Genomic DNA, 12,392 nt, shown 5'->3' with positions numbered 1-12,392 from the left:
GGAAAGTGCGTTTTTCTCGCACGCTCGGCAAAAAACGTGCGTTGAAAATCGCACTTTCCATACGTCATATAAAAAAATACGGTACGGAACATGTTCGGGAAAGAGTTTCTCGTCTCCTGTACCTTTCCACCCTCGCTTCGCTCGGGCGTAAACGCCACACGAGACAAGAATCTATTTTCCCGCACTTGTATCGTAATGTACTAATTCTCGACAATATTAATTTATATGTCGTATATATATATGTTATATATACACATGTATATACAACATATATATATATATAAGAAAATTATAATTATAGCATGTTTAGAATAATAGAAAGGGACGTTACAAATAAAAGGAGAGGGGGAAGAGGGATGCACCACGCAAGACGCCTGCTAGGGACGCAGCGGACAAAACTTTCTCTTTTTGTCCGCTCAAATCGGATGTCCGTTGCCGCTCTGTCCGCTTTCCGCTCGCATGTAAGAGCACCCTTATTCTGGCGATAATCTGAACAGCATGTTAGGTAACTCCACAATAGCATGTAAAGTATACGTGTAAATGTACGTGACGGTCACGTAACGCCTTTCTTTTAATTTTTCTTCCTTAATTACACCTTGAATGAAAAAAAATCATCAACTTTATACCTACCGCTCCAAAAGATTTGATATATTCAAGGAACATTTCAGAAGAAAAATTGTATAACAGAGGTTACTTGTCCGTTAGCTTCGTTTCCACGTGTGCTTACTGACGCTATTGTCAATACAGAGTATCACTGTCGATCAAGGAATTTCAAAAATTCAAAATGTGATATGCTGCTCTACTTCAAATGTCTCGCCCACGAACGCAAAATTAATATAGTTATTTTTTCCTTTCTTATCACAAGATAATTTATAATTCGATCGATGTGTTTAATTACCTGACTTTTCCTTGCTATTTTCAAACATCCTTGCTATCTTCTAGATTAATATTTTGCCGCGTGTCAAATTCTATAACAAATATATAGGTAGATATTCTAAAAGGACTTTGGACCACGGAATAGTGCAAAAGAGGTATATCATCAAAATAGATTTTTAATACAAAACAATACATTTTAATCATGACTGTTTATTGTAACATTCATGATACTTGAATGAATGGTCGGTCGATGTAAATGGCGGTGATAATCTAGAATGATAAATTTGAGAAAAACAAATGACAATGACAAAATAAAACATACATGCGTGCACTTAAAATTAACATCACATATTAGCAGATTTCTTTTTGACTGTTTCTTTCCAATCATTGATAGTTTCATTATTCTGTTCTAACCATATAATATTTTTTTCAGCAGCCTTTAGTCCGTTAGCTGTGATGTTCGCCGGAATATCAACATCTTTTGTTGCTTTGAGCTGCGAAATGTAGGCATTACATCAGATAATCAGTATATAAATAAAGGTTGAAAAGGTCATTGGAATTTCAATATTTTTTACGTATACTCACTTTGGCTAATTGAGTTTCCGTAGTAATTTTTTCACCTACGTTTTGGAATAAATTACTTAGACGTTTTTCATCTTTGCTAAAATGTAAATATGCAATGTTAGCAGGTAATCGTAAATTTGGCTATTATATTTCTCATGATGATCATAATATTATGTCATACATACTATTTTAGAATCAGATTTTCATATCGACTTATTATAAAATCTAGAACCGTATCGACACCTATATTACTATTATCACAGACTTTTTGTACAATTGAAATAGTATCGTTTAATTTGGTATTGTGGTCGAGAGTATAATTCAAATAATACTGCAGAGCCACGCCGTTGTTTGAACATCCTAAAGCCAACGATAGATAAGATTTTTCATCGTCATCTGACGAATTCACACACTTGTTAAATACTTTATGCCACAAATCAAGGCTAGCAATGCGCAATCCTTCGCACACCGTAACCTGCTTCAAATCTGGTGAAATTCTAAAACATACGTTTAAAAATATTGTAATAATCATAATTAAGATGGGGCACATGCTCAGAAAAAAGTTTGCGCTAACAAGTTCGATTCGGTCTGAGCAATCCATTTTTCTAGCTTCGTTTTGGCATAATTACTGCACGTCATATTGCCTAACAAACAGGACCAGTGAACAGCTAAGACCCTCTTAAGTTTGTCAATGTGCTCATCTTCACTCGATTCTTCGAACCCGACCGATTGCACAAAACGTTGCGTAATATTTAACACGTATTCCTAAAATGATAATATTGCTATGATGGTATCGATCTATGATTACATATAAATAATGATCGTTTAATAATTTCAGTCGAATACCTTGAAGAACACATAATGATTCGTATTAGCAAGCTTTTTTCTAAGCCACGAAAAGCTTTTAAATCCCGGATACCAGGCGATGTAGTCAGTCTCGTTAGTTAAATGAAAAGTTAAATTGAGCAGTGTTCCAAGTGTTAAGTCGTCTTTTTTTACAAAGGCTAAAGCATCGTTTATCAACTGCGCTCGGTTTAACACATGAATATCATTACGTTGATCAGAATCCAGATGGTTGATGATTAATTGCCAATTTTTCTCATCATAATTTACACGATAAAAACCTTAAAGATTCAATGCACGTCATTTATCTTCGCTTTAATTTCATTAACCTCAACAATTATTTTACAATGTTACTTCTGATGAGTACGAACCTGTTTGCTGCTTATTCAAGACGATCCACTCGTCAGGCTCAGCGGATAACGGTAACGTTTTCGAAGATTCGTTCAACCAAATTGCAGCAGATGTATTATGGAAGCTTTGATTTTTTGTTGTTGCATAATTGATGGGGATATGCCAATAAGTGATATCCTCATTTTCTTCCGTGGCATTGTACGAGAAAAACCTTTTTTGTTCGATTTTCACCTCTTTCGAGTCATTGTAATTTCGAGTTACTGTTACAACAGGATAGCCTTTACTATTCACCCACGCATCCATGATAGTTTCAATTTTATATCCAAGATTCAATTCAATTTCTTGCAGTGCTTCATCGAAAGCTCGGAAAAGATCGCTGGAATTGGCGGTTTTGAAACCACTAAAAATTAGATTAGAAAAAACAATACACATATGCCATTGTTATTAATAATTATTTATAGGAAATGAGTAAAATCGTTCGATATTTACTTTTCAGTTAGATATATATGTAAACCTCGTTTAAAAACACGATTTCCTAGAAAATGCTGCATCATGCGTATGATAGCTCCAGCTGAAAAATATATCCGTATAAATATAAAAGGTTTGCTTAATAAATGCATTCAACGGTTAAAAAAAAGTGTAAGTACGCGAATGTATTTGATAAATGAGAGTGATAATTTATTGATTTAGAATGCTTAATTAATAATTGATTTAATTACCTTTTTGATAAGAGATACTGTCAAATATTGCACCAATTTCGCTTGGCTTTTCTACCTCTTGATTGATTGGATGTGTTTTGGCGGTGCTATCAAAGTCGAATGCTAAGGTCTGAATGGATTTCACAACTGATTGATAAGTTGATTGCCACTTTGGTTCAACCTTGAGAATGCATACAATTTTTATGGAATCGCGAATTGAAGCATATTGTATATAAATAAGTGTATACAAAAATAAGTAAGACCTGTTGAGTGATGAGACTTTGAAAGAAGTTAGCGAATCCTTCATTGAGCCACAGAAATTTCCACCATTTAGGACTCACAAGATCGCCGAACCACTGGTGGGCAAATTCATGAGCAATCGTTTCCACAATATTTTGTTTTTGACTCGTTGTTGACGTTTTCTCATTATAAAGCAGCGATTTCTCCCTGCAAAACGTTAATGAGAAATCGACGCAACTACGTACACACACACACACACACACACACATATTCATCATCATTGATGGACGCAATGAGTAATTACCTGTAGGTCACCAGGCCCCAATTCTCCATGGCGCCGGCGGCCAAATCTGGTATAGCTATCTGGTCCATTTTCGGTAAACTGAATTTGATACCGGTATAAGTTTGTAATTCTTTCAAAATTTTTTCACCAGATTCCAGAGCTAGTTTTCCATATTGTACAGCGCTTGACTTAGCGTGTACTTTAAAATTATTATTTTCGAGATATTTAAAATCAGACACAACGAATGCTAATAAGTAGGTTGACATTGGCGGAGTCGTGTAAAAAGTTGTCTTGGCTAGCGTATCATTAAAAAAATTTGAAGATGATCTGATCGGCATATTAGAAATGGCGTTGTAATTAACAGGGTGGATAATGGTGAGATTAAAAGTCGCTTTGAAATTAGGTTCGTCGAAGCATGGGAAAGCACGGCGCGCTCCAACTGGCTCAAAATGAGTCGTTGCCAGCCACCTGAAACGTAATAAACACGAGATCATCGTTTAAGTTGAAAATCAAACTATTTTCTACTACTTACGTTGTATCGCCTTTCTCGTTTTTATATGAACTTCGGTAAAAGCCGCGCATTTCATTGCTCAATATACCCCTGAATTTATTTATTTTTAAGATGTAATTGCCTTTTACAAAAGGTAAATAAGAAACTGCGTTAATATTATATATGCGTACAAAATCTCGTTCCTTATCGAATATGATACTTGTTTGGATAGTTTTTTCATTTCTTTTTAAAACAACGTCTTTCGGCTCGAAATGTAATTCCCGGCCATGTAAAATAATTTCTAGCGATTCTTGTTCAATTTCAAGTGTTATTTCTATGTTTCCTTCAAATGTAAAGTTTTTTTCAGAATCTTCGTCAAAATACGTTCTTAAAGTAATTGTGTAATTTTTTGGCACAACATGACTTGGTAGCCTGTAACTGATCTTCCCTTCCTCTTCATTATCTGACTTTGAGTCAACTTTAGGACGTGCTTCTGCACGTATAAGTAGAATAAGGAAAAAGATGCTTATGATTTTACATAACATTGCTGTTAACAATTTCTGTAAATAATCCATTGATTATAAAGGTTTATTGATCTTTGAAAAATACATATTGACTCGAGATATAAATTTCGCAGCTATCGTGCTTAAAAGTTATGAACTTACCTGAGCAGAATGAAAAGGAATACAGAAATTATTGAGAGATATGCTCGCAAAGTACTCAGAGCACTATGACACAGTGAGTGTTTGTAAGCTCAAGACAATAAATTCAGTGGACTCTCCAATATATCCGGAAAGGTGATATTAATGAGGCATGTAATCAGTTTTAATCTTATCTCGACCCACTCAATAACGCAATATAGTTTGATAAAGATGGCGGCAAGTATTGTTTTGTTGTAAAAAGAGTTACGAGTTTTTAGAATGATCGAATGATCACGTAATATTCGTGGGAGAGTATGATGAAATGTTGTATTTATTCAGCCGTGCTCTTAAAAATAAAATTCAAGACACTGTGAATCATGTGAACTTCGGTAAAAGCCGCGAAAAAATCTAATGCCAATGTTTTACCATCACTTCTGTGCTTCAAAGAAATTCATTCAACAAGTTAAAAATTAACATTTATAAAATTACATATTAGTGAGTTTGGTTTCTTCGGTAAGGGTTGCTTGCGTAGCTCCGGGTAGCAAGTAAAACTAACGAAGTGGAGATAGTTCAGCCGAGTGCTACCAATTTATCCCAAAAAGAAAATAATAAGTTGGTTCTTTGGATCAGCACTTGTCTCGCGTCTCTAGCTTTGCGCACACGGTAATCCAACCCCTCCAAAAATAATATCCGAAATAATAACTGGGATTGCACCCTTGACGCACAACACAATCTACTATTTCTCATTGATTGATTTGAAAATTTCTCTGGAAAAGAAACTGGAGCAATTATACGTGGAAATGCCTGCGTTTTTGATAACAGTGAGCCGTTCCAAATTAACGCGCGATACTTATATCTTGTGTGCTAAATAGTCGGTCAAGTGTCCCCGTTTTGTAGTGTGATGATGTCATTTACAGATATCGCTCATCCTTCTCACGTGCAACAAGTAATTTTGAAAAATAACTCGCACTCGTTTCAAGTGACATTTCAAAGCGTTCATTTTATTTCGAAAATGAAATCAATTCAATTTGAATTTCATTCGATATGAATTTCAAATTTCTAACAGCAAGTTTGACACCAAGCTGCACGATTGCAATTCGGAATTCTTGATTATAGTAAGTATTGATGGCCTATTTTCTTATCTTCGCATAGTTGATAAAAAATCACGCGATGTTTTACTCGCTGTCATGAGCTTATTAATGGCTTTTCCGACGGTTGATTTTTCGTCAATAAAATGAGCATGTTGGTCACGTGCATGCAGAGGTAATCATAAATATCCCTGCTTGCCAAATTTAAAAGGCCGAGATAAACAAGTCACGCGTTCGCAACATTTGATGCGCGCGTGCGTGGGAGCGAAAAACTGTGAATTTCAACGGATATTAGCAAGATATTAGCATTCGGTATTGTATATATTCTTGAAAAGCCATTGGCTATAATCGACGTTTCAGTTCGGATAATCGATCGACGCAAATCCAACAATGCCACTGATCGTTACGATGTTGGCTGCTGAGTTGAATAGACAACGACTATACATTTGGACGGTGTAGATTACCCACACGCGCACACAGTGCAGCCTTTGGAAAGGCGAGGCGATCGAGCGTGGCTACTTTGGGTCGACTGCAAACAGCAAGCGGATGACTTTAGGGCTCGGTTTGGCGAAGATTTGCATGTAATTGAACGCTGCCGAGCGTGGTTTATTCCTCTCAGGTTGCGAGCAACGCACATCGTGCGAGTCCCTTTCAAGTTTGCTAGACTGCAGCTCGCGATGCTACAAACTCCATGCAATGGCGACCGACGAGTCGCGCGATGGTGATGCGATTGACAATCACGAGTCTGTTCAGACGCGTGGACCTAGTCGCGCTCACTGTCTAGCTGGCAAGGCATAGAAAAATAATAATGGACGTGCGAAGGATAATGAGCGTTGCCTATTTGTGAGGCCTAACGAGCAGCAGCAGCAGCAGCAGCAGCAGCAGCAGCAGCAGCGGCGGCGGCGGCGGCGGTGGCGGCAGCAACAGCCGCAGCCGCTCAATTTAACGAGGCTGCTCGGGGCTTTTCCGTTGGGCGACTAATTATTCCGTCAGCGCGCGGACGATGTCGGGCGACGTCGGCGCTGCGGCGATATATCGAGAGGCGCGATCGCTCGCAGCATTGGCGCTTGCAGGGCGGAGACGGGACTGATAAAATTTGCAGCTTCGCGCGAGCTGCTGAAAAATGGTGGAAAGGCGGCGCGCATAGCTGGAGGCAAAGCGAGATATCCTTGAAAATAGATCGCGGCTGCGGTTTTTTGCGGTCGCGCGCGCGCGGAGATAGAGCCGCGCGGGTGCGCAGGGCAGCTTTCGAACAATGCGCCTGCACGTATTCTATATATCGAGAGAGCTCGGCGAATGACGCGTATTAGGGCCTAGGCGCAGCCCATGTATATGCAAATATTTGGCTGAAAGTAGGAAAAGAGGCTGTTTTGTTTTTAATCAAGAAGACTTAAATGTCGGAACGCTTTGCCGCTACACGGTTGTGTTCAATGCCTTTCATTGATCTAGGTTATGCCGGGGATTTTTTTAGGGCATTCGAGCGCGCGCACGCCGGAGAGAAAGCGCGGGGGCACTGCGGCTTTTGTGCAGCTCTTTCATCGTTTCATTTGGCGCGCTCTCTCTCTCTCTCTCTCTCTCCCCGTTTCTCTCGGCCTCTCGAGGGAAAGAGGGAGATAGAAAGTGCGCGCGTGCAGCCGCGGAGGTGAAACTGAATGGAAATGAGCCGGAGCCGAATTAACCGCGTTCGCAGAGGATCTGGCGGATCGCTGGCGCAAACTCGGTTAGCCCGCGCTTGGCAACTGTTGCGTCGAGGACGTCGCGGCCTGTCGGGCGCGGATATCGGCGCCGACGTCAACGCCAGCGCGCTCGTCGCACTCGGGGCTTGTTTAGCTGGCGGCCCTTTGCAAACTACCGTCGCCGAGGAGGAGTCGAGCGCGCGACTCGGTGGCCTCGCGGGGTGGGTCGGGGCGGGGGGGGGGGGGCGCGAGGGGGCCGCTCGTCACGCGGGAAAGTGGCGTAATTGCGTTATGCCGGTGCGCTTCCGCCGCCGAGTGCCGCCTTCCCCTTGTTTCTCGCAGTTCGCGCAGTTCTGCGGCTCGATCCGCGAGACGCGCGCTCGCGCGTATAGCTATAGGGCGGCCTCGAGAGCGGCGTGGCCGCGCGCGGGGCCGGGAATTCAGCAGACTCTTTGAGCGCCCATGGCAGCGGCTCGCTGGCTTTTGTGCCGGCTCATGGTAAATATTAGTAGAGGATGATGAGACCCTCGGAGCGTCGTCTTGTCCGTCTTTGCGCGAGCTCATCTTTGAGCCATCTGCGACTCGGCATTCATCGCCGATGACGGAAATAAACGGGCGCCGGCTTTCAAACCGGCGCTCGCTCGAAAGCCCTCTCCGGCCTCTCGGGCGCGCGTGCAGCAGGCGCCGCGCTGGCGATGCTCGCGCATTGTCGAAATACGCTGGCCAGCCGCAAGAAGAAGCGGCGGCGGCGGCAGCGGCGTCGAGCCGGGCGATTGATTCTCCGCGACCAAGTCGCGCGATTGGCGTGAAATCGGGGATGAAAGGGACAGAAAGGAAGGCTGCGGGATGGGAGAGCGCGTCAGAGAGTGGGCTATATAGAAGCGTGGCGAGCGCCAGCGTGAGGCGGAGAGAGGGAGGGAGCGGCTGCGAGCTTGCGAGCTTGCGCGCTGCGCGGCTGCCGGGGGAGAGGACAAGGGGGCGAAGGGAGGCCGAGCAGCCGGAGGACGGGAGGGTGATCATTCATTTGAACACTGTCGTCGAGAGAGAAAAAGAGAGAGAGTGAGAGCAAGAGAGCGAGCCGTCTTGGAGCGACGAGGGGCAGGCTGGCGCGCGAAGCTCGATCCGAGCCGAGCCGAGCCGAGCCGAGCAGAGCGCAGCAGAGCAGAGCAGAGCGCAGCTGAGCAACAGCTTCGTCCAGCCTTTCTTCGGCAAAATGTTCGTCTGTCCGAGTGGTCCTCTCGGCGCGGTCGTGCTCGGCGCCGCCGCAGCAGCCGCGCAAGCGGGCATCGACATCGAGCGATCGGCCACTCAATCGCGGCCTACACGGGCCTCAGCAACAGGTCAGTGTCACGATTATCGTTCATCGCGTCGGCCCCGCGCGCCGCCAATAACCCAATAGCCCTGCTCGCGGCCGGTACTGCCGATCAACCTCGTCGCCGCGCTCGCGGGTCCGCGGGCGGAGTACCGGGCTTTAAGTCCCTCGGCCGTCCTGATCGCGCCGTCGATCGGCCATTCGCCGTTGATTCGGCGATGAGCCTCGGAACGGTTCGCTTGCATGCCCAAACAAAGCAACGTCATCCGAAAAAACACAGAGCACATTTCCGATACGGCTCTCCGCGAGCGCGGCGCTCGCGAGAGAACAAAAGCCCAAGATGCGTCGTGCGGCTTTTATCGATACATCCAGCTTGTCGCTGTATTGTTGCCTCGCGGACTGCAGCAGCTCGCAGCCAACTGCTTCAAATCATTTGTCGGCACTTTAAAAACGCCCGACCGAGAGCAGAAGCCTACATTTCTGGCACTTTGTTCTCGAATGACTGGCGCGAGCAACAATGCTCCCATGCGGAGCCCAGCCTAGCTCATAATCATGGATCTTTGTCTTTTTCCTGTCGACATATTTCTTCGTCTTTTTTTCAAAGCATCTCGTTCCTCTTTCTTTTTCCTACTTCGCGCTCTCGCTCTCAATCGATTTTCATGTAATTCTCCTGCTCAGATTGCTCCATCAGTCATAAATATAGAGTATATCCTCGCTCAACACTAACAATCATTGCAAATACAATGTTATATTCAATGCCATTGTTTTATAAAACAATAGTTTATTGAGATGTATGTGCTCGCTCTCCCTCCTCCGCCTCTCTTCCTCGTTCTCTCCAAGCTTTTGATAGATTGCGTACAATTAAAGGACTTTTGGTTATTAAGACACTCGATACGCCTGTACAAGCCTATCGTTAAATGAATGTGCCGTGGTGACACATATCAATCACTAGGAGCATTAGGGTCCATTTTGGATCAGTATTCTTTCTCTGGTTGCTTCTGCGGCCACAGACGGCACATTCGAAAGCTATCATATCATTTTCAAATATTTGTCGTGTCGACTAGTCTTACTGATTTTCGATCTTGTTTCGCTCTACTCACAGTCAGTGCATTCGTCGCTCAAGCCAACTTATTGGAAACTTACTCCGTTACGTAAAGCACAACTTTCAAAGCAGCCAAACTAACGACCACTTCTCACGAAACTTTAATTTTACAACCTTCATCGCAATAATTGCAGGCCATGCAAATCTTTCAGTTTTCCAATATTACTACGCCACAGTCGTACTTGGGATCATTCATGCTAGAGTCGATCACGTTATTGTATATTTTTCGTGCATTATTTTTAACTTTGTCTCCATTGTCTTCGTAAGACTCTGTCAAAAATATCAGAACAATAGATATTGCCGAGGAAAGCCGTTTTGAAAGGAATCAAAACTAGCTTGCAAATGTCGGAGTTTGAGGAAAATGGATTCGGCGATGCATTTAAAAAGTACGAGATTGTTAAGTAGACAAAATCTAGATGTTTATCTATTTATTATTCGTTTTTAATCTAAAGAGTTATAATGCTCATCTATAAAACTCTGGTTACTTTATCGAACCTGTGAAATATAGTTTACCGCAGATTGTGGCAATGAGGAAATCGTCTTACCGCTCTCTTCTTTTTCCCTACTTTCTTGGTCTTATTTGAACCGATAAGTCGATTAACTGTTCGAAATTATCAGTATTTTAGTTAAATATTGTAGTTTTCAGTGATAATGTTAAAAATGGAATGGACATAATATATATTCTTTTCTTTATTTTTTTTAATAATGTAGATACATTGTTCTTTTCTCATTGTCATTGAGTTTTTACATGCATATTTTAATGTTTGTGGAGTGCGTGATAACGGTTATGTTTTTACACAACAAATTAAAATGAAATTAACTTCAATACCTTCTGCATCATAGGTAACTTGGATAGACGTTGCAAACAAGTTTTGAACATTAATATTTTGTATATTATTAGTACTTGTATTGCTATACTTTAATGATGATTTATTCAGCGTATAGTAATTATTTTATCACGAATTTTGCTATTTCCCATGCCTCTTTAACTAGTACATGAAAAAATTTGTAATAAACTTGATAGCTTCGATTAAACTAACTAATGAGTATTTTTATATTGAATGGAAACTTTTGTGATTTTTATTAGATTATCTCTTTGACTATCATGTAATTGCAACATTCATTCAATATTTCTTATCTGGTCTATCATTGTACGGTTTTTATAAAGCTGACACTTATTCATCAATATTTTCTTATTTATTCGATAATTTTCACATAAATACAGAATGAACAATATAAGGTATTGTGTCCCATGCATTTGACTAATCTCTAATAAAGGTGATAGAGTTGGGCAAAGATATAAGAAGAAAACTATTTTTAAATACTTTACTTCGAGCTTTTACTTTATTTTCAATCTAGTTTGCGTGGCAATAAAAATATTCAATTAATTTAACTCGGACGAGATAGTTCGCGTAGTTTTCAGTGCAAATTAACTTAGTCGATGTTGTTAGTTTAACAGCCGACAAAAGCCGTCGTTCCTGTTGCTCTTGATAACTCAATAAAAAAGCTTTGTCGTTAATTTTTGAAGCCTCTGCCCCTGAATCATTCTCTCTCTCTCTCTCTTCCACAATCCTTCTTTTTCTTATCCTCTCTCTTCTCATTCAATAAATGTACAACAAAATGAACTCACAGTGTAAATTACTTTTATACCTATGTACTCTTCGCATCTTCATTTTTTCATTTTTTAAATAAAAGAATCGTCGTATTATTTAGACAGACTATAATACTATGTTTGGATTCCAGGGAAAAAAATAAATGACTGCACAGCGGACAAGATGATGTTTTTTCAAATGAAAGATTTCGAGAATTCTATACTCTAGAACGAGCTGTAATCAGATTAGCGAATGGAGTTGGAGAACGCAACCGATACTGGCTTCGATGCCGTCGATGCTAATCGTACTTCTACGCCGATTTTTACTATCGGCAGCAACTATATTGAAAATTGGCAAGTATTACTGTTTCAAAAGTACATACGTCATTCGGTGGACCAACGGTTTACTCTATAATTCAATAGACACTTTAGATCGTGTTGACTACCATATCGTATTTTAATTTAGGCCAGAAGACATATTAATCAGTTGATTCGACACAAGCAATTATGACAGTGAGATCGATTGAGAGTGTTGAACTTGAGGCAAAAAATAACAACAACAAGATCGATTATTTTATTTCAGCTGCAAAAATTCTCATACCGAAGAATAACGTCTATTATTTAAATGAACTGATCT

The 12,392-nt window shown here is 41.2% G+C and overlaps 1 protein-coding gene across 1 annotated transcript; it reads right to left on the bottom strand.

Moving 5' to 3' along the window:
* Positions 1 to 1,080: 1,080 nt before the first annotated feature.
* Positions 1,081 to 5,104, bottom strand: LOC131664386 (aminopeptidase N-like). The gene is made up of 12 exons (XM_058935440.1): positions 5,011 to 5,104; positions 4,388 to 4,905; positions 3,877 to 4,323; positions 3,596 to 3,779; positions 3,354 to 3,513; positions 3,124 to 3,205; positions 2,655 to 3,034; positions 2,287 to 2,564; positions 2,015 to 2,205; positions 1,626 to 1,937; positions 1,462 to 1,537; positions 1,081 to 1,370 (listed from the first exon to the last, which is right to left on the bottom strand). Exons 2-12 carry the CDS (start codon positions 4,888 to 4,890, stop codon positions 1,221 to 1,223), a joined length of 2,763 nt encoding a protein of 920 aa, XP_058791423.1. The 5' UTR covers positions 4,891 to 4,905; positions 5,011 to 5,104; the 3' UTR covers positions 1,081 to 1,220.
* Positions 5,105 to 12,392: the final 7,288 nt, after the last annotated feature.

This window comes from Phymastichus coffea, unplaced genomic scaffold (genome assembly GCF_024137745.1).
Source record: "Phymastichus coffea isolate CEN01 unplaced genomic scaffold, Cenicafe_Pcof_1.1 PCOF00043, whole genome shotgun sequence".
In the NCBI taxonomy this organism is placed as follows: Eukaryota; Metazoa; Arthropoda; class Insecta; order Hymenoptera; family Eulophidae; genus Phymastichus; species Phymastichus coffea.
This window is presented reverse-complemented; position numbering and strand designations above follow the sequence as displayed.

Bases quoted from the DNA above. Each gene is read 5' to 3' on its own strand.
- LOC131664386 (XM_058935440.1), bottom strand. From the start codon at position 4,890: ATGTTATGTAAAATCATAAGCATCTTTTTCCTTATTCTACTTATACGT. The intron at 4,324-4,387 runs GTAAGTAGTAGA...ATTACGTTTCAG, and splicing joins AACGAGAAAGGCGATACAAC to GTGGCTGGCAACGACTCATT. The intron at 3,780-3,876 runs GTAATTACTCAT...AACGTTTTGCAG, and splicing joins TGGGGCCTGGTGACCTACAG to GGAGAAATCGCTGCTTTATA.